General features: G+C 37.1%; 1 protein-coding gene across 1 annotated transcript in view; it reads right to left on the reverse strand.

The window, feature by feature from the left end:
- Nucleotides 1-4,325: 4,325 nt before the first annotated feature.
- LOC118197062 (prostatic acid phosphatase-like) overlaps nt 4,326-22,956 on the reverse strand; it is a 72,320-nt gene continuing 53,689 nt past the window's right edge. Inside the window, exons 7-8 of the mRNA XM_085811332.1 lie at nt 16,884-16,963; nt 4,326-6,553 (exon numbers count right to left, since the gene is read on the reverse strand). Of these exons, the coding sequence (XP_085667458.1) occupies nt 6,275-6,553; nt 16,884-16,963 (359 nt within the window). The 3' untranslated portion in view covers nt 4,326-6,274. The remainder of the gene's footprint in view (nt 6,554-16,883; nt 16,964-22,956) is intronic.

The raw sequence follows: 22,956 nt of genomic DNA on the forward strand, positions 1-22,956 counted from the left end.
CACTTTCTTACTTTCCGAATGCTAGCCAAACTTGCTTTATGATTATGTCATGAAGGCACGCTGTAATGAGAGAGAAAATGCCTTACAATCTGAGCATCCCAAGTGAGTTATTTCCTCCAAGATTTACTATACTGTAACTTTTTCTTTTGTATGACATGTTTCACCTTATAGTAGTTTATTTAAAAATCCTGAATCAACCTCCCATAGCAGTAGATCATTAGTTTTGTTTTTCGTTTTTTTAACTGGAGTTAATTTTGGCCTTAGAACGATAGAACCATTTGAATAAAAGTTTGTTATTACGCAGTTTTACACATACTTTAGACATTTCCTACTGCAAAGAACATAAAAGAAAGAAATTTGCCAGTTTTATAAAATTTAAGTTGTTGTTGTTATTGCTAATGCTCACTTGTCTGACCAATAGTTAGCCCAAGCCCATGAAATTCCTTGAGGCAAGATCGCAAGTTTACGCCTGACGTTGGCAACAGCCTTGAGCACCTTACAGGTGACAATGAGATTTAGCTCAGTTCCGCCCCCAATTTTGATGCAGAGCACCCCGGGAGGCGACGGGTCCGAGGGTCTTCCACCCTTCCTCGTCTACCAACAACCACTCAAGAGGACTTGCACATACTTAGAGTGCTACTATTACCCACGAAAAATATACATTTACAAACATCCATGCCTTCTTCGGGAGTCGGACCCGGGTCCTTTGGCACAGCAGTCAGAGACGCTAACCACTATACCGGTTCGGCGACAAAATGAACTATTTATAAATTATGTTTTAAACAAGTAAAACACAATAAACACAAGAAAGAAAAGAAAATATAATAAAAAAATACGAAGAAAGCAAAATCTAAGCCTGTTTCTTTGAACCATTTGAACATTCTTTTTGGTAAAGAAAACCATTCTTTTGAAAGGGGTCGATGCAAGAAAAAGGTTGGGAATCTCTATGCTAAACAAAGGCTATGCAAGACAGGTTCAATAGCTAATTCCCGGAAAAACAGACGACACAAAATTTTACAATACCATATGGTGTCCTTAAAAAAAACCTATTGTGTGTCCGTGAGAGTCAAAGAATTTATATGAGTTCTCTGATTCCATTGAAGTTCTTTGACTTTTTTGACATTGAAACTTTTGCTATTCATAGGAAGAGTATGGAGCTAGGCAGGTGATTCGTCTTTTAGGAAATGGCTGCTTTTTATGCTTTATGATTTGTTTTGTTCCAGAATTAAAACAAATGAAGTTCGTTCTTCTAAATGGTGTGATGTGCGTTGTTTAAATCTTTTCCAAGACTTAGGACATTCTTTATAAGGGACATTGCTTTGCAGTCATACGTATCTTGGGAGAAATTCTTTTTGGACAAAAAGAAGTTCACACTAGTGAGAAAAATTTTCTTCACTGTCCATATTTTATAAAAGAGCAAAACTTCACATATTCTTTTACCCAGTTGTCCTCACACTATGCTGGAAAAATTTTCCGTGTCAAAAATTCATCCGTATGTTCAGCGGCGGCCGTTCTGTATTATGTAGCACGTTATAGTGTTCTGTACTGAATCTATGGTGACTATTCTTTCTCGAACTGATTGAAACACAAAGATAAAGCCTATTTATTGAAAACGAAAACTGGGAACATTACCAGCTATATTGCATCTAATGGGTCACTTACCAATTAATGGGTAGTAATTAGCATGCATATCTTTGCTTTGTACTGCATTATCGCAAATATTGATTCATTGTGTTGTAGAGTAATTAGGTTATTTTTAAAGCAGGAGTGATGAAAAATGAGCAACGCCCTCGCTGAGAATTGAACGACGGACCTCTGGAATACGCGGCCGGTGTGCAGACCACTACACTACGAAGGTATGCTAAAAAGGCGGGAGAAATACTTTATATGCTCCCCCTTTTAAAGGACGATTTTGGTTTTTAGGGGACACAGTCGCCAAATTCTGGGTGTGTAGAATCATCATCCACCACCCTTTTAGTTCGGGCGCCACTGCAGAGTCATTAGGTTATTTTTAAAGCAGGAGTGATGAAAAATGAGCAAAGCCCTCGCCGAGAATTGAACCACGGACCTCTGGAATACGCGCCCAGCGTGCAGGCCACTACACTACGAAGGCGGGAGAAATACCTTATAGTGCTAGGCGAATTTCTTTCAATTTATGCGGAACCCAAACACGGAGCTTCTTAACGAGTCCAAGACGTGTTATTTTCAGCTGTTATGTATGATACATTTAACCTTTTTGCAATCGCTAGCACAGTTTTATGACGATTCGATCCAATTATGGCTTTAATTTGGCATCATAATCTCAGAAGGTCGGCTAGAGTGTTAGTATATTCAAGTGAAAAATCTTCAGAATAAAATATAATTTCTGACACATGAATCTTGTTAAACAACCATTACCATAAACTTCACATATTTCTGTGGGAGCCTCAGCCGTCTTATTGCCTTTATGAAAATAGAAAAGTAAAGTATGTCAGATATGTTTATTTTTGAATTCGACGTTAAATTTAAAGTAAAATAACACTTGCCAAATCTCAGAAGGAAAAATATATATATATAATGGACAAAAGGGTATTAAAACGAACGTAACGCTAGTTACTTTTCAAACTGAATTTACTTTCTTGCCAACCTTTCGTCTGAAAAGTGTGTGAACAGCCTCTGTAGTCATCTGTTTAGCTGTCTCATTTCAGAAACAATTTTAATCCGTCGATCTTTCAGGTGTTGTTCACATCATTGTTTGCAAACAATTATCATTGATTTTTTTTATGTGAACCCTTTGAATCATTGTAATGGTTACCGTTGATTTGAATTCTGAAAAACTCATGTTATAATCTATATTGTGATTAAAGTGAGTCCGTAATTTCACTGTGGACATATCCAGAAGATAAACAACAATTCCATGGTAACATTTATGATGTTTCAAAGAATGACAAATGTATTGTATTGCGCAATCAGTAAAGGCTACACCAGGTCCCTGCAACCCTTGACTCGCAGGTCACCAAAATGACCCATTTCATAATTTCATGTGACCTAGTTGAGTTCCGAATACATAAATTTAAATTATAAAACATAAACATGAAACGAACACCGAAAAAATACATAAAAAATAAACCGAAAATAACTAATGACAATAATATTCTTGTTTAGTTACAAAGTTACAATAACACAGATGTATTTTTATTTTAAAAAAATAGTAATTATTATAACATAATTTCAAGGAGAAATTGATACGTTTGACAAAGCCGATCCATAATCCAAAAAACTGCCTTTGCCATTTGGTCCGCATTCTCTTCAATTTATAAATGCGAACGAACGAAATTTATTTTCAGTAAGGTAGAGAGCAGCTTGATCATCAAAAATTCAGATGCTTATACTTGTCTTATCTAATTATAAGCCAGACGTGACTAAATTGATGTCACAATCAAGCGAAATGTGATCAGATTTTCCGGAAGTCAAAGCGGGACGCAGGAATCCAAATTTGGGTGGCGGGAGAGGGTCAAGTGGACTCTACACATGATATTTAATAAATAAAGGTTTCACAAAAAATGTTAAAAAAAACGCCCCTTTGGACGTAATTTCAAATCTGAAACCTTTCAGATTTTCTTTTATTTTTAAAGTGTAACATCATGTTTTTGCTACGAATACTAATTCAATTTATGTATCAAGAGATCTTTGTTTTGTGATTCAACTGCTCGTAAACTACTTGTCTTTGTATCCGTTATTGTTCCAGTTAATAAGAATTTGAGTGCTGTATGTATAACTCAAACCTGCTACAAAAGGTGCTGTTGCGAGAAAAAATACTGTCAATAAAGTTAATTGCAGATGTATTGCAAAATGTGTTTAAAACAGCACAATAATTAAAAATGAATATATTTTACATCGTATCAGTTTCTATTTTATAATAAGCAATTTTCTTTAAATAATTACATAATTTTATCAAACTGAAGTGATGAAAATGTACTTAGTCCAATATTCCTTAAATTAGTTTACGTTAAGTGACTTCATTTGAACCACCAATAGAAAGAGGCCCTGAAAACGGGTATCCTGTGGGTATACTATGATTTCTATGTCGCTGGACTCAGCTCTGATGACTGCATGAAAGATGAAACATTTCCACCGCTGTTGTCTTAGTGTCATTTGTAAATAAGGAACTACCACACTATTAAATTTCTAGTGGTGTTGTATCCAAAACTTAACTTTAAAGTACTGGAACAGTGTTAGTGAATATTTTGAGTATGTAAAAGAGCATTAAAGGAATACATAGAAGTATTAAACAACAAAATATTAAAATAATCGAAAAAAGAAACAAAAGCATTTGAATGGGACAGATAAAAATTTATTTCAAACACAAACTCGTAATTTTACATAAAAAACATATTTTTATTCTTTGCATGACCATACATAAAATTTCGTGAAATAACTGTAAAACTAGGCTAAATCTTGCCTATCACATATTAATCACAAATGGTTAACTGATGATATGATGTATAATGGGCCATGCGTGATTTTCATGATGGTCACATAGCCCCTAAAAGAGATCGTGGATGCTATAAATGAGCGATGAATTTCATGAATGGCAAAATAAAAATAAGTAAGATGGTTTGAAAGATTTAAAAGGCGATTCGGGAATATGAATAGAAACATTAGCTTTGAAATTTTGAAAAACTGCATACAGCTACGAAACTCCTATATTGTAAATGGTTTAAGAATCCATTTTAAATTCCTCCTTCTCGACATTATTTAGTCCTTTATATCAAATTCTTAAGCTTCTGAGTTTTTTAGTAATATTATATGCACCGTTGTTTTAAAAATTTTATTTTTATTGGAAAATATATATTGGGTATTGGCTAAGAAGGTGTTTATTTTCGCACTACCGAATGAGAAAGTATTGAACAGGAACAAATAACACAGTTAAAATATAGCTGAAGTAAAGTTTTTATTAAGGACAGCTCGTTTGCTATCTGTCACATTTGATTCTAATGAACATAGTGTTACCGGAGAAAACGGATGTCATTCAGGCGAAAATGAATGTCAAGAGATTGGTTTAAAATTTCATAACTACCTTTCATAAAATATTTTATTTTCGTAGGCTAATATAGAATTCGAGAGGGATTTGATTATTTTAAGTTTCCTTCTCGAGCAATGCATCCAAATATTAGATGTTTAATTCGAAAATAAGCAGTCAATAATTTTAACACAATGTGATTCTTGCTGCTGTTTCAACGGCAGAGGGCTTTCGCCTGTGTTGATGATTCTAGGCCTAGTTTAAAGGTTTCAGAAAGATGGATCAATAATTTAACGTTCTGGAACTGGGGAACAATAGGTAGTTTACACTGACCAGAGTTATCAATACACGAAGACTAGCATTCTAAACAGGAATATTATCACGAGTATCCCATCACAACAAATGTTACTTTTTCTTCCTTGCTCAAAGTAAAAAAAAGTATGGTAATCGCGAAAATTTTCGGGTACCATATTTCAACGAAAATATCCATTTAGACCGCTCCCGATTACATTTGAACGATGTTTTCGCGTTACAACTGTATGTACGGGCAGAATAAAGGTCTCTTTTTCCCAAAATGGATTGTGAAATAAATTTCAAATGGATTCAGAAGAGATGTTTTTCGTGACGTCCGTAAATACGTCCGTATGTATGCATTTCGCATAACTCAAAAATAAGCGGTCTTCAGAACGCTGAACTTTTGTATATGAGACTGCTATAACATGTAGATGTGCACCTCCCTTTTTGGTTGCAATCTGCAGCTAAGATTCTTTAGTGTTATATATTTGGTAAATTGTGCATTTTTTGCTTCGAAAATAATTCAGTTATATTGCTCTTATATTTCGGTTAAGGTATTTATGTCTTTAATTAATCTGCATACAGTAATTGGTAATTGTAGAATTATTAACAATTTATAGTGATTATAGGGCTTAGTGGAAAATAAATTGTGTTTCGATTCTTCATCAAGTGCTTCTTCAATTCCTCCAAATCCAGAATCCGTAGAACAGAACACTATGTACTATTATGCAACGAGTACAAATGTTTAAAAAAGTGTGCGTTACTTTCTTGTATTACAAAATGTAAATATGAAGGACAGTAAGATTATCAGCTACTTTTTCACTTCAAATCAAGAGACGTTTATATTCTTGAGAATTAATAGTTTAGAATTTCGGTTATGAATAAATGCTTTTTTCTTCTCTGCAAAGACAAATTCTTATGAAGTTGATCAATCCGTCGACAGGTTTGGATAATATCAGTTTACGCAAATAGTTCATATTATATTTCACATTCCTCTATCCAATTTTCGGGTGGGTTTAATCTTCTGATCATTCCTCTAAACTTTTCGAATGGACAAAATTCATCACACATAGAAAGCTTAAGCACACAGTGCTCTTCGTCGCCATTTTCTGGAGTTGTAGAGTTGAAGAATAACAGCCGAACTGTGTGGTTCTCATGTTCCTTGTATAATTCGAATACGAGCGTTGCACAAAATGGAGGTTTCTTTCTGTTATACACCTCTAATGTATTCAGAACTGCAGCCAAATTTTTTTTATTCTGAAAGAAAAAAGGGAGATCTTAAATATGTGCAACAGCGGAATCTACACATTTATTAAAATTAGTATATAAACTGTAACAATAAAATCGCTAAAAATGTTATGAAATAAACAAATGATCTACTCTAGTACAAGAAGTAAACCACACATAAATAAAATTTTCGAATCAGGAGAAGAGGCATTCCATTTTCAGTGCGAGGCAAAATTTGAAAAATGTAATAAAAAAAACTCAAAATTATGTAATTAATAATGTTGGGTAATGAGGATCGGAAATGGAACATTTATTAAAACATAATGACTCTCAGAAGCATGAAAAGGTAAAACATTTACCAATGCAATGTGTTTAATAATGATTAGTCTGTAAACTAATAGCCATAGGAATCGCCAGAGATTATAGAAGTCAATGGAATATCACAAGAATCGATATTCATATTGATGGAATGTCAAATGAATAAATATATAAATGGAATGGAATGATCAGTAGAATGCATCGAAGGAATAGTAGTGGTAGTGTAAGATAAAAGTTAAATATATGGTGAAGAAAATAAAAAAAGGGGTTAACAGCCATGAAATCTTTTGAGATAGGTTTGCACTCATTTGCACCACATTTTAAGTTTCTTCCGAGAGTATTAAAAGGAATATATAGACTGGGTCATCCAGAACATTCTGCTGTTTTTTGCTGATATAAGCAAATGAATCAGTACAAAAACATACGAGACTTTCATTGAATAATACAAGCACCATTCTATTTTATGACTTTTTGTTACTAGTCAGGCAACAGGAAAATACCGTTTTGAAAAAAGTTATTGGTTTACCCGTAAAGAAGTCTTCGATTTCTGCTTTAATAACAGCTATTCGGGAAGAGTACTTTTCCGGATTTATTGTCTGATTTGTTGGCAAATATTTACTAATATACTGTTTCTTTGCATTCTCACCATACACAAAGCATTGCGTTTTGGGGAATGCAGACCATTTCTGGATATTACTAAAGATAAGTTTTGTTTACCCCCGAGCTTCTCTTGTAATATTTATTGTATAGAATTTCACTGCTCATTTCCTCCAATGAGCCGTTTAAAAAAGTAGTTTCTCTATATTTTTTCACCAAAGAACCGCATAACTAAAATCGAGCAAGTATATTCTTCTCTTTTAAAAGTATAGGTTAACCACGCTTCATGGTGGGGTACCAAATACAATGGTACTACACACAGTGATCATATGCCGTATTTTTTGGAATGTTTATCATGTTTGATAATTGCTGTTCTGAATTCTTTTAATGGGTCCTTGTTTGCAGAGGATGTACATCCAAAGCGAACATCATATTTAAGGCCGAAATTTCCACGCTTGAATTTCTCGTATCAGCTTCGAACCGTGTTATCAGAAGCAGCACATGTTCTACATGTAGCACAAATTTTATGAGCAGCCTGACAAGCCATTTTTTCCTATTTTAAAATAAAATATTAATGCCAAAATAAACTTCTGGGTTCTCCATTATTACTACTACACTGAAATAAAAACTATGAAATAACACATGCAAGATTTATGCAACATAAGCAGAAGAGACCGTATTTAAACATCTGCATCCAATTAAGGTCACTCTATGTTAGCAGAAATCAAATGATTATAAGAAACTGCGCTTAGATTTGAGGAACTGCAGAAACATTCGGGATGATCCAATATATATATACATGTAAGATATTAAAAGTGTAAATGAAAATTATCAACTTTTATTTTCTATCAGTCCCTTTCCTCCCCCATTTTTATTTGGCTATCTCATCTTTCTGTTCTAAATTATGTATAATAATTTTTCTGGACTGCATCTTTCCGTTTCATGGTTGCTTATGTAATTCTTCGGCATTGCGATAGTTCGTATCCAATCAAAAATATAGAATTTAAACAAAGAAATCAAATCTATAAATAACAGTGCTACTAATGCTCAGCCATCTCCCTTTTTTTTTCGATATTTCGCCGTCCTGCTGACAAAGTGTCGCTATTGTTCTGGTAATGTAAGCTATACGAGGTTGCGAAGGACGTATCTCACCCATAAGTGATGATATATGAATCTATTTGTACATTTTAGCGCTTTTTTTGCGAGGACATAAAACTTTGTTGAATTAAAGGCCTCTTCGGCGTTTTTCTTCTCAGCTATATTATCTAATATATACAAGCAGCTGTTTTTCTAATCTCAAGCTTTCTACGTAGTTTAAATACACGAGCACAAATATTAATGTGTGTATAAGATAAAACAAAATACGACGGCTGCTTTAAAAAAATAATTGGCGACCTCAAAATTAGCATTCTAGATTTGGTGCTCTCCCCTTAAATTCATCTGTTCTCCCAAATTCGAGATCATTCCAAAATTATGTAACGCTGCTTGAAAAAGATATCTAAAACTAATATTGACCAATAATAGTTTAGAATACACGCTGCACCTACGAAGTATAAATACTGAGTCACGAGCACTACGCTTCCCTGACTTCTGCCATGCAAACAACGCTGCGCTGCTTATGCTTCCCTGACTGAAATGACATCATAGCTATTAATCGGCGTATATAAAATTATTTTTATTCACCTATGATCGAAAAGCAATCTGCCAAAGAAAGATCGAAAAGCAATCTGCCAAAGAAATAAATTTTGATGTGCCTACAAATAAGGTGGTGACTCGGCGAAATTAGTTTTGCCAACGATAAGATCAATAAGATCGATAAGATATCAATAAGATTTCTAAACAAGGTAACTACATACTGCTATCTGCAAAAATAAAAGATAACACTTATTAGATTTCAACTAATTAATATCAGATGAAGAACAGAGAAGTCTGACTGCCAAGATACCCAGAGAGGCACAATCGTGCAATAGTGCTAACAGTGTGTTAAAGTGTTATAAGTTCACCAAGTGTGACGCAAGTGTCATCTCGAAGTGCTAAGTGCTAGTATTTTAGTGTTCAGCACATAATTGCTCAGTGCTGTGCTTCACTCTGACATGACACGTCCGACAACTTTATCAGACAAAGCAGGAACTACCTCATAAGATAACTTGGATACGGAGGCCTTATTGACGTCTGAGCTTACACGCGAAGAGCGAATTGCAGCTCTAGCAAAGAACATCAGTCTAAATGCCGACACTTATCGAGGAGGCAAACACGTTCTTTCCCAAGTCTTAAGGAACAGGCTCAAAGATTCACTGTAAGTGCTAAAAGGGTTGGCACTCGAAGGCCCAGATTTCAGTCCAAAACCACCAACACACGAGACAGGCACAAACACATCTACCCTCGTCTGTTGCGGCTTAGCGCACTTCCAACATAACGCAGGACCAAGTGATTCAGCAGCACCAAGCCCTTTCACTGACTTAGAAACAGCTGTAATTCCCCAGGTTCCCATTCCAAGATCTTTTGCGGAGGCGGCAAAGCTGATTCAGCAGCCCAGCCAGTCTAGAAAGCCCAGAACCCATACTCTGCTGATCTATACGGCCCAAGACGCCAAAGGAACAGGCAACGATCTAAAAGCCACCTTGAATGAAAAATTTCCCCTTGCTACCTTAGGAGTTAGAGTTAATACAATAAGGAAAATCCAAAAAGGAGGACTGGCAATAGATTGTCCCACAAAAGAAGACCTCTCTAAACTAGCCAATACATTGGGCAGTGAAGAAGGTCAAAAACTTGTACAGACGAAACTCCCGGAAAAAAGGCATCCTAGAGTTGCGATTCACGCTGTACCGCCAGAAGTAGAGAAGGAGGAGGTCGAAAGGACTCTAGCTTCAGAATTTGCTCTTACAAAGTCCATAGCAAAGGTTCTGTACAGACTAAAAGAAGGACGAAATGGAACAAAGTGGATTATCCAATGCGAACCTGCGGTATACGACAAGCTTACGCAACTCAAAAAGATCAGCTTCGGATGGAGAGTCTACAAAATCTCAGAATATTTTAATACGCGACGGTGCTATAGATGTCAGGCATTCGGACACCTACAAAGTAAATGTAAATTCCAGCAACATTGCGCCTTCTGCTCAGGAAGTCACAGCGTTAAGGAATGCAGAGCCAGCAGATCAACCTGCATCAACTGTGCCGATTTTAATTTCAGAACACGTGGTAAAATCAATACCGCGCATGCAGCATACACAGCCTCATGCCCGACATACGCACGATATGTTGAACGGCAACAACGCAGCACAGCGTACTAACAACCAACTAATAGCAACAAGTAATAATCAACAGATACCCACAGCATCAAATAACCCTACGACAGCACAGATAATCCGCTGCACACAGATAAACCTGCAAAGAGCAGAGGTTGCTACAGCACAGGCGATACAACATGCAACGGAGCATTCTGTAGACTTCCTGGTGATCCATGAGCCCTACTGCCGGGAAGGACGCATTGCAAGTTTCCCTATAACATGGCAGGTCTTCCAGTCAAAAGCAAGGAATCAGGATCAAGCACCCAGAGCGGGTCTAATATGTTGTAACCCAGCCTGGAATCCGCTGCTAATTAAACAGGACAGAGACTTTGTTGCCGTATTAATTGTACTCAAAAATGCACAACTGATTCTTATATCTGCGTACTCCTCCCCAACAGACTCCATCGACAATTTCGTAGCAAACGCAACGTACGCCCGATCTAAATGCCATTCAACGCCACAAGTCTATGGAAGTGATCTTAATGCGCATCATGTAAACTGGGGATACCAAGATATCACTCCCAAGGGACAAGCGCTAGAGGACTACTTAACAGCAAACGACCTACACTTGGTCAATACCAGCGGCGCACCCCCTACCTATGATAATACGTACTGCAAAGGTTGGCCAGATGTCACCCTGGCAACAGGAACGGCTCTATCGCAAGTACAGGACTGGAAAGTTAGCGGAGAACTAAGCTGCTCGGATCACCGTTACATAACCTTCACAATCAACTGTGACACCAACATCTGTATTTTAAAGCTCTTTAAGTTACCAAAAGCCAAAATCCTTCCTCTGACAGCAGCCTTCTCTACTTTATTAACAGCAGAAGAGGAGACACTAGAAGCCTACAACGGCAAAGACGAGATGGAAGAATTTACAGAACATCTTCTGGATAATATTAAGACCATCTGCTCAAATTTGCTTCCGACGCGAGCTGCTAAGAAACGGCACAGCATTTCATGGTGGAGAAAAGAACTCAGGCAACAGCGTCAGAAATGTCGTGCTCTAAGGCGCAAAATAAGAACAGCAACCGACGAGGACACAAAAATGCACTACCTTTCAATTTTCCGTAAGGAAAGAGCATCATACAAAAAGAACATCCTCGCAGCAAAGATAACAAGTTGGAGAACTTTTTGCACGCAGAATAACAATCCATACAGCGTCCTCCATAAATTGTCGACTAATAAAATCTACCAGCAATCACAGATCTTTGCCCACCCCTCTCTTACAACAGACATCGCAGGAGCCACAGCTGCCACCTACTTAGACGCACTGTTCCCGAATGATGATCCAACACAGGACACAACAGAGCAAAGGCAGATACGTGCAGACTCAACACTTCCAGCAACTCCAGCCGACGAGCCCTTCAGTGACTCAGAAATCAGACAGATCTACCGCCATCTCCCTCTCAAAAAGGCACCGGGACCCAATGGCATCGATTATAACATCCTTAGAATAGCCTACAAGGCAAGACCACCCTTCTTTGCTAAATTCTTCAATCAGCTCTTGCACCATCGAGTTTTCCCTCGCGTCTTTAAAGAGGGACAGGTCGTCCTTTTCTTAAAAAAGAATAAAGATGCAGAAAATCCGCGGTCCTTCAGGCCAATATGCCTTCTATCCTCCCTAGGGAAGATATATAAGAAGTTAATTGTCAATAGACTCAGATTTCACCTTCATCGCAGCCGCTACCTCAGCAATAGACAATTCGGCTTTAGAGTTGGACAATCCACCACCCATGCTCTGCACGCTATCTTGGAGGAAATACAAAAGAATAGATCAGGCAACCTGCACACCGTCTTCATCTCGCTGGACCTCCAGAGTGCCTTTGATACATTCTGGTGGCCAGCAATCAAGCAGGCACTCAGGAAAGCGCAATGTCCCATCAATCTCTACAGCGTCCTCTGCCACTACCTGCAGGAAAGAAGTCTACTAATAACTCATAACAACGGAGTTACTACTAAACACCAAGAAAGGGGCTACCCGCAAGGCTCGTGTGCGGGACCGATTCTTTGGACGATTACTTTCAACGCCATCTTGGAGGCCACATGGCCAAGACATACGTCCATCGTCACCTATGCTGACGATGCCGCATTGTTAGTACAAGCAAGAACCCGCGACGAGCTTGAGAAGAATGGCACCGAGTCTCGTGCACTCTTTGCAGAACTCTGCGGCAAACTTAAACTTCAACTATCTACTGAAAAGTCCTGTGCCCTGATCATACCGAAGCAAAGAGCCAACCTGAGACGCAAACCATGCATCAAGTTAATGCAGAGGAACATTAAAATCAATAACACCTTGAAGTACCTTGGCCTTCTGTAGGACAACAAATTAACATGGATCCCCCACCTCCAAAGTATTAAACAGCGAACTTCCGAAATAGCAAGAAAAGCCCGCCTATTTCAGGGACGAAACTGGGGTCAAAACCCCCACATACAGAAAATTCTTTATCTCACGGTCTCAGAGAAAATAGCCCTTTACGCTTCAGCAATATGGGCCAATCCTATGAGTGGTAGAAAAGTCAAACAGCTGGGCTCATACAGCGACCTTACGCCTTACTCTTGTGTAAGGCCTACAGAACAACGGCCACTAGTGCAGCAGTGGTATTATCTGGTCTAATGTCACTGCACATACGTGCGGAAACTGAAGCTGCTTACACTACTGTTATCCATTTAAAGAAGGAAGCTACCTTCTGCGGAAACACTTATGGTCCAGTTCAGTATGAGCATCCAAGGAATACCCTGGAGACGCACCCTGCGCACAAGGGAAGAAATATCAGGATTCATGTAAGCAGAAGTGGCGAGCAAATTACAATACAGGATCCACGGTACCCAATGCAGTACTATACAGATGGATCCAAGCTCGACGAGGGTACAGGTAGTGCCTTCGTCCTGTACCACGGAGGATGCAAGGAAATCGAGTGGAAGGGGCATATTCAACCAATAAACAGTACATTCCAGGCTGAAGTCATAGCCATTACCACTGCGATTCAGCATGCAATTGACAGCGGGATCTCCGATGCAATGCTGTTTACAGATAGTATGTCAACGCTATTCGCCCTAGTCAACCATAACCACACCTCCCCATTGGTAGCGGACCTCCAGAATATCCTACAATCACATCCTCAACTAATTGTAAATTTAATATGGACTAAGGCACACGTTAACAAAGAGGGTAACGAGACAGCTGACCAACTGGCAAAGGAGGCAACAAGCAACATAGCTGCACAGATGGTAACTATTCCAGCGCCATCCTCGTATCTCAAGAGAACTCTTAAGGAAAAAGGTCTGCAGAAGTGGCAAGCTGAATGGGAGACCTGTGATACGTGTCGCAGAACCAATTTATTTCTGCCTAGAGTGAAAATGGAGCGCCAATACTCCATACCTCCCATCACTAATTACATCTCGGGGCACGGGCCCTTTCCCAGCTATTTTGAGCGATTTGATATCTCTCATACAGGCTTGTGCGTCTGTGGGTCGCTCGGAACTCCAGACCATTACATCTTTGAATGCCCGCTCACGGAGGATAATCACCTCCACTTGCCAGCGAACAACCAAATAGCCTTCAAACGATTCATCGTTAAGAACAAAGGCACAGTGAATACCATCTGCAGAATAATCAGCCAGATAACCGCCCTGGGGCAAGACCTATGCCAACCCCACTAATTCAGGGCCTTAAGTGAATGTAAGTACTCCTCTGCATCTAAGGAAATACAGTATCTTCCTTCTGCTATCTTCCTTCTGCTAAGCGCAGGTACCTCCTTTATTAATAGTATTTATGTGTCATGTCATGTATGTGTTATGTTAATGGGTTTTTTTTCTTAAATGTGTAACCAGTATGTTATGTAACGTATACCTTGCAAACCTAAAATCTGTAATACAATATAAATAGCCAATGTATCTGTCATCTGCCCCTGTATGGCAATGTAATAAATCTTTTAAGATCTCAATAAACCCCCGGTAGATAGGGGAGGGCGCGGGACATATGCCTGTTTACCTCTGTTAAACACCAGGCGTCCCCGTCCTCCGTCACCTGTCACCTGCAAAAATAAAAATGATGTATATACTGACTAAACTATGATTCTCTTTCTTAATCCTGGCTCATATCATTGCACCAACTTTTCCTTGTCCTTATATCCATCTTACGTCCATCTGAGCGTGGTGGAATGATGTCAACCTTTCACAGAACTGGCTTACATCCCCGACACTGCCACTGTTTCTTGGAGACCGTTCGCTGAGCTGTTGTGCACACAAAGATGTCCTCGACAACGGACGTCCTGTCCAAGCAGGTCGGAATGAAGTCAAAAGTTTCATCTAAACCGGTACCAGATATTGGTATGAGGTCAGGCTAATCCATTAATTGTTATGTCTTTAAAAAGAAAGGTGGACAGTTCGTGCGTTTTTTATCTAACGTTATTATGAAAAAATATAATTGGATGCAAAAGCATATAATTTGACGCAAAGTACACTGAAATGACTTCTTCACTAGGGAACCCAGCTTCTGTTCGAAAGAAAGGAAGAGCATTGTTTGATATGGAAATAAATAGGTTTTTATTACTAGCTCTCTAACTTGCGTCAAAGAAACGTAACCGCAAACGTCCCATGGACTAAGAAAATTGTGTTACTTTAAGCAGAAGTAGAGATTTCAAGAGGTGTCAGACACAAGTGGATGCTTCAGCGCCCGGAAGAAAAAGGTGAAATAATGTGTCTTTGGAGGGGTACATCTTATAGCAAGTGCAGCAGAGAAAACATTCATGTTATAAGACAGTAATTCTATAAACGGATTATTTTTAAGGCAGGAGGTACTTTTTAAAGCAGACAAAGTACGGCTACCTTTCTAGGGAACGGGGTATCTTCGTGCAGAATTTTCGAAGAGAAATTGGCTCATACGTAAGGAATTATTATTTTTTTTTGTCTGTCTTTACAGTACATTGAACGTAAGGAAAGGTAAGAAAGCTTCCTTGTAACCAAGCTTTTTCAGCCGCCAGAAAAGAACTACTATTGCTGTAGTTTAGCCATCTTACCACTGGTCGGCTCAAATAATTCTTGCCTGCATCGAACTTAAGCATGTTTGGTTAGATTATTTGAACATCCCAAATCACATACGAATTACCTTCCTAACAGACGAGATGCCTTCATGGAGCATTTTCTAAGGAAAACTGGCTGGTAATCACATTACACACACGAAAAATCATGTACAAGCACTTTGCAGCCAGCCCATTCGCCTGGATCCGAGCTACCAATATTCATCTGTCTTAACACTCGCCCGCTGATAGAGGCGATATTTATAGCAAAGTACAAATACAGTATTTCTTTTTCGTTAAAATAATGTAAATTTCCAAACACGTATGTGATGATTTGTGAATGACTCAGATAGGTTTTAAAGCATACATTGTGGATCTGAAATGAAGAAGAAAGTTGGAAGTCACAAAGATGCAATAAGACGCTCTTGTAGCCAATTTAAATTATATTTTTTAATTGTAGTTAAATATTTTGTAGCCACAAATACTTATCACATTACTCGTGCCTATTCCAAAACAGTTAAAGTTTTGATTTTTTTACGGCAGATCAAAAAACAGCAAGCAGCGTCTTGGCGAGAATAAAGAAGAAAAGTGAATCGTATTCAGCAGCTGTTGTGTTTATAAACTCAACTTCTTAGATTCAGTTTTAAATGGTGATTAGACAAGAACTCTATGGCGTTGAGGATCACTGCAGATGAAATAATGACATTAGTGACGCAGTTGAGACTGCCAAATTAAAGTTAGGAATTAAAGGGCTATTGCCATATTAAGTTAGTAATTCATTAGTATTTTTTTTAATTTTATATTTTACATGTATACATTGCAAAATTACATTAAAATAATGTTCAGACGCGTTACATTAAAATAGAATAATATGGCAATACGAACATACTATTTATGAAGTTAGATTATTTTAATGAACAGGAAATATTATATTTATGTTTTGCTATAAAATTCTGAGCAAATCATTTGGTGCAAAATTATCAGGAATACACCATTTTTTAAACGTATTTTTCTACTTAAATTCCGTTTGATTTATTTCACATTTAAATTTCATTTGATTCGAAATAATTCAAACGCTAAGAAAATTGCGAATTAATACATGTACAAATGCAAATTCTTAGATATGTACATACTTACCCCCGAGTACACATATACTTTCTTTCTTTCGCCCTCAATTCTTTCTCTCATTAATGCGGCGATGTGAGTCAAGAGAGGCACTGTTATGAAAAAAATAAACTTTTATTAGAAAGCCATAACTCTGAAAAAAGTGATCATTGTAGAGTACACGTAGCATTCTAAACATTTTTGATAAAATATTGTTACGAATTTTGTATATATGTAAATAATTTTAGTGACATTATATGTGAAACGTAATACTTCTTGTATAATGTAACATAAAATACCACAAGAAATGAAGCTCTACTGGAAAATTAAGATTACAAGTGCATGTCCATTTAACACTGAAGTAAATGACTACCTCGCCAAACCGGCCATTGGGATTAACGCCAATCTGGCGATGGGTTTTCACGACTAATTTTTGTCCCCAATTTTGGCAATAAATCGCCAGAAGTATTAGGGATCATTTGATCGATTCTCTCTGTAGGTGTTGGTGTATTTAATTATGGCAAAGCACACCAGGGCTATCTGCCTAAGAGGAGGGATGCCTTCCGTGGAGGACTTTCTAAGGGAAACTGGCTCGTATACACGTTACACATGGGGAAAACCACGAAAACACCCATGCAGCCAGCCCGTTCGCGGGATTCGAACCTCGGACCGAACTACCAGTGTTCAGCGACTTTACCGCTCGGCCGCTGGTGGGCTGATTCTCTCTGTAACTGTAATTAGTCTGATGCCTAGATGTAGCTGTAAATACGTATGCCTTCCAGTAATTTCGAGAAATCGAAGATTCTAGAAATTTCTCGTCCGCTGGGCGAAAACTGTACAAAATTATATAAGCATCAGTTCTCAGCTTTTAGTTGACCTCGGAGTATTGAGTGTTAGCTTCGCTCTTTAGATGCGCTTTGGCATTGCTGTATGTTTAACGTTGTTAGCAGTTTGAAGTGGTAACTATGTGCTCTGTCATATTGAGAAGAGTTGTACTGTCTAACCACCCTAGCGAGAGCAGTTTGGATGAGAGCCAAGATGGGTCAGTTTAATTGAAGGGGTGTGGGTGAAAAGTGTGGGTATTTTACCCTCTCGGAGGTCGTAGCGGTTGTAACAGCTTTACTATCGTTATTAGTCTCTCGTGCATTTGAAATAGATGAATGTGCAGGTTACTGGCAATATTGAAACGCAGGCTCGAGAGCCGCATGCATTTTTTCGCACAAAGCATGTAATTTTTTTTTAAATAACTTTTTATACCTTTTCTTATCTTTTTGTATGTCGCCATTTTTTAGTGCAAAATAAAAGTTATTGCTGTGTTCCAGCATCGAAGTTTACTTCAAATTATTTAAGAAGTATCACAGGGTGTGGGTGAAAAGCGCGGGTATTTTTTCATCTCCAGAGGTTGTGGGTCATTTAGTGCTTTTTCTTACAATCGTTGAGCATCGCTGTTACTGACCTTCTGTTACTTTCAAATCTTCATTTTTACGATGAGTTCTAATGTTCCAGAAAACTCTACAAATAAACCTTTCCGCAGCGATTTTGAGAAATTAGTGTATAACGTGATTAACGTATTTGATGAAGAATCACAATTAGGAAAACTGACTATCCCAGTTACACAGGCAAAAATGTAAAGGGGAGAAAAAGGTCTAATTAAAACTAAAATAATTTTTATGCAACCTCTTCTCATTAAATTGCTTTATTTTATTTATAGATCATTTGATTATATTAATAAATGTAATTTATTAAAGAATATTGAACAGATAAAAGTTTTTCATTCAGTGTTTGAAAATATTAAAAATTAACTAAGATGCATTATCTAAATTATTATTAATTTAAATTAAAATATTTTTTTCAAGCTATCAGGATTCTGTGTGCATTCAATCCATTACAATCTCTTACGCGCGCAACAATATATACTAATTAAACTAATTCTTTTGATTTTTAATGATATTTTATCTGATTAGGACGAAATTTGACAGTATGTGTACGTCTAGTCTAATTTTGCTGTTGAGCAACGTTCCTACGGCAAACGAAATCGCCACAAGTAATAAAAAAACAATCGTTTAAATTTTATTTAATGTCTAAAAAAAGACTTCGTGAAAAAATTAGGAAAAAATAAAGACAACAGTTGTGGAGTGATGGATGGCACAAGGACTATGCACCCGTCCAAACAGCCCTATCTGTCAAGCAGTTTCTGACCAGCATAAACGTTACCGTGATGGGGCATCCTCCTTATTCACCTGATTTGGCAGCTTTTTTTTTTATTTCCTAAAGTTAAATCTTACTTAAAGTGGCCCATTTTACCTCAGCTGAAGAGGTTCGAGCAAAAACGTAGAATCTCCTGAAGGGGTTCTAGAACGATGTCTTCCAAAAACCTCGTTACAGAACTGTTACCAGCAATGGCGGCACCGAATGGAGAAGTGTGTGAATGCTGAAGCGAACATCTTTGAAGGTGAGAATGTCACGGAGAACTGATTCTGTAAGTACAATGATTTATTGGACCAGTCTCGTTTCTTTTGTGTCACACCTTGTATATCGAGCTTTAACGAAAGTTTCTCACCGCCACAAATATCGTCTGCTCAAATAGTTCGCGTTGGGGAGTGTTTTTATCATGTTTTGCCAAACGAGTTTTGGCATTTGAAAGCATGAGACTTCCTTTAGAACACTGTGTTGTGAAACTGGTAAAAAAATATCGCTATCTTAAGGTACAAGGTGTCTGAAATGGAATCATCACGCTGCCAGATTAGAACCATCATTTACTTCCAGTTCTGTTGCAAAAAGTCAGCTACAGAATATCACCAAATCATGTGCACAGCTTTAGGTACTAATGTTGTATCATATGACATTCTGAAGGTTTCGCACTGAAAGTTTACAAACAAGGACAATGACACTCAAGAAATAGAGCGCTCTGGCAGGCCGTCTGATGTTGATGAGGTTCGCCTGAAAGAACTTGTGGAGAAAGACCAGTATGCAATCACTCGAGAGCTTGCTAAGGAGTTAGATGTAAATGCCATGTCCATTGAGGCCCGTTTCCACTTCTGTGTATGCATATGCGGTGCGTATGCGTTTCTTCAGTCAGGGAAAGAATTCACTTTGATTGACATCTGGAATCCGGTCGATGTGCGGTGACGGATGACATACGGATGGAGTTCAACAATGTTCAACTTCTATCCGCATGTCTGCGGATGCGTTGGGGTCACGTGGCAAAAAAGGAGCAATCAGGTGTTGTCACCAAAAATTAACGGCGGCAGAAGTAGCGATGAACGCTGGCTTAGGGAAAGAATATTTTGCTAAAAAATACTTATTCCTGAATTAACATTATAGCGAGAAATCTGCGTGCTGAAAAAGACAGCAATCAGCTGAATTTAGTTAAAAAAGATAAGAAAAATAAGATAAATGCAACTACAGTACTTGTTCGCAGTTAAAATCAGGCATTCAAGAAATTCAGTTCAAGAAAATCTGGTGAAAAAATTATAATTCAAGTCTATGAAATAGCAAAATTTGTCCTGACAATTATTTTCTAGTTCTCCATACACATTTACCTTTAATGAAAATGAATGTTTGACTTTATCAAACTGCTATAGCAAATCAGATATGGCATTAAAAGATTCGTTATTTTTTTCTTTTGAAACAGGTAAAAACTAAAAACGTTAATTATAAATTAAATTTGATGGTCTTTTAAATATTCCACTGCATTAAAGAGTATGTTAAATTTATATTTCTCTATTTATAAATATACCTTTTTGGCTAGGATATATTTGTAAGCACATGGAATATATTTTTAGCAGCCCGTTGAACTTCAATCGGAACGCCACTTTAAAAGAAAATGTTTTTTTGTAAGAAATGTATGCTAGAAGCTGAAGAACAAGCACTGGTGAATTTTTTAGACGATAGCACACTGAAATAGGACCAAAAAATTTAGTTTTCAGAATTCATTTACTTGTATATAAGCCAAAATGTCATTGATGTATATAAGCCAAAATATGCACACTATACTCGTGTGATGCTAGCTTAGTGGTAAAGCTGAAGGTAACAAGGTTTATCTATTGGGGGGTGAGTTTTCCCACCCTGTCTGAATTTTCTTAGCTTCTTGTTCCAATTTGATCTAAATTCGTGTTTTATAATTTATTTCTATTATTATATGCATTAAATGTAATGCTTCATTTATGCTCTTATTTGTTAAATTTTCCCCGCAAAAAAATGTTATAATTAATTATATAATACGAATTTAAAGCATACCCTGTGCATATATATATATATTTTTTTTTCGTTTCACTTTTATGTGAATGTACATACATGTGCTCAAACTTTGGGATATTTACAGCTATAAACTTTCATTACCAATTAACATGATTAGATAACATGAGACAGTATTAACATTTTTTAACAAAAAATTACTATAATAATTCCATTTAAATTCAGTCCTCTCCAGCAGAAGCGCAGGAAGTAATTAATTAAATATTTCCATTTTCCTTACCTAATGTATGTGTATATATATAAAGAGAAAAAGCTTTTTCTATAACTTCTTCTATAAAACGAGATATGACTTGTACCTTTTTTAACACCTGTAGCTATATCTTGCTGGTGCTATCTTCCATTCTGCACAGACGTCCGAAATGAGGTTGGCCTGTTGTTGAACTCGCGGCCATTAAGTTTCTATACCGAAGGCTTTGAAAAACTATAAAACCGTTGGCGGGGAACCATAGATTTGGATGTAGATTACTATCCGCACTAAAGGTATTGTTTTCACTTTTTTTTTTCTAACTTAAAAACGCTTTTTGGCGAAAATCTTTCGTTAAGATTTCGTTTCGTGTTCTGTTGTTCTACTTAAAAAGATCCTATTTGCTTTATTGCTTTGAATTCGTTCATTTGCTTCCATTTTCATTTTTCACTTCAATAAGTTCAAGCTCCTATCCATTTTCCTTTGTATTGGGCCTGTCTCACATACTTATTTAAAAAATCTGATGTATACACCACATGACTTCCTTGTACGGAATATTAAATTATACGCATTTTTTCTTGCATTTCATTTAAACTTATTAGATTGAATTAAACATACTTCGCCGACAGCGCATAAACCACAATAGAATAAATGCATTTTTTAAAATTCACTCTAGTATTTGTTTACCATAGTGACACTCTGGCGCTAGGTTTACTTAACAGTATTATATTTCGTTCATATTATAACTCAGAATGCACAAAATTTATATCATTTAAAGAATTATCTAATTATTGCCACATGTTCTATTCAAATACTATAATAAAGCTAGAACTATGTATAGAAGAAATTAAGCAAACAAAACAAAAATGGAACAGTTTTTCACAGACGATTGAGTATTTCTCATTCAATTAATTTTTTCACTTCGTGACAAAGCAAAAGTACATAAAAAGTCAAAATAACTGTATTGAAAATTACGAAGTAAATCTTAAATACTTATTTCCTAGAAAAAATTCCAGAAAGGATTAAGCATGATTTAAATAATGAATGGAGGCGTTATCTTTGTTGTTGCGAAGCTAAGTTTCTCTAGATTGGCAACAAATCCGCTACTCAGCTGTTTCAAATGTAAACAAGAGCAATGGCCGCCATCAAATTAGGCTTAGCGGCACTTAAACAATTTTAAAATTGTTGATAATTCTAAAAATATTGCATACATATTTACTAAAGGCATAAAACCCTTAATCGGAAGATAAAAACAACATAATTCACTCATTTTTAAAGCAAAAAATGTACAATTTACAAACATATAAGAGTAAAGAAACTGAGATCATTGAGTCGGGTAACAGAGTGGATATATTTATATATATATGTAGTATCCGTAAGTGCGACACAACCAGCAGAGGGCCTCACAGATGCGCCAGCAGCGAGGTGAAAGGAGTATGACAGAGACTGTCTTCTGCTATCCCACGCGAAGGTGGTGAGATGTCTGTCTACACGTGAAGGTGTAAAATAAGGAACTGTATGTAGTTTTCCACGCGAAGGTGGTAAATTGAACTGCATAATACATCAGCAAGTGCGAGTAGGCACTAATCGGTTAAGTGATAAGACTGGCAAAAGCTATACAGAATCCTGTTTGTATCAAACGGCCCTTGTATTTAATCTAATTTG

The sequence above is a fragment of the Stegodyphus dumicola genome, chromosome 2 (assembly GCF_044657685.1).
Source record: "Stegodyphus dumicola isolate Sdum_Otavi_A_Nest chromosome 2, ASM4465768v1".
Lineage (NCBI taxonomy): Eukaryota > Metazoa > Arthropoda > Arachnida > Araneae > Eresidae > Stegodyphus > Stegodyphus dumicola.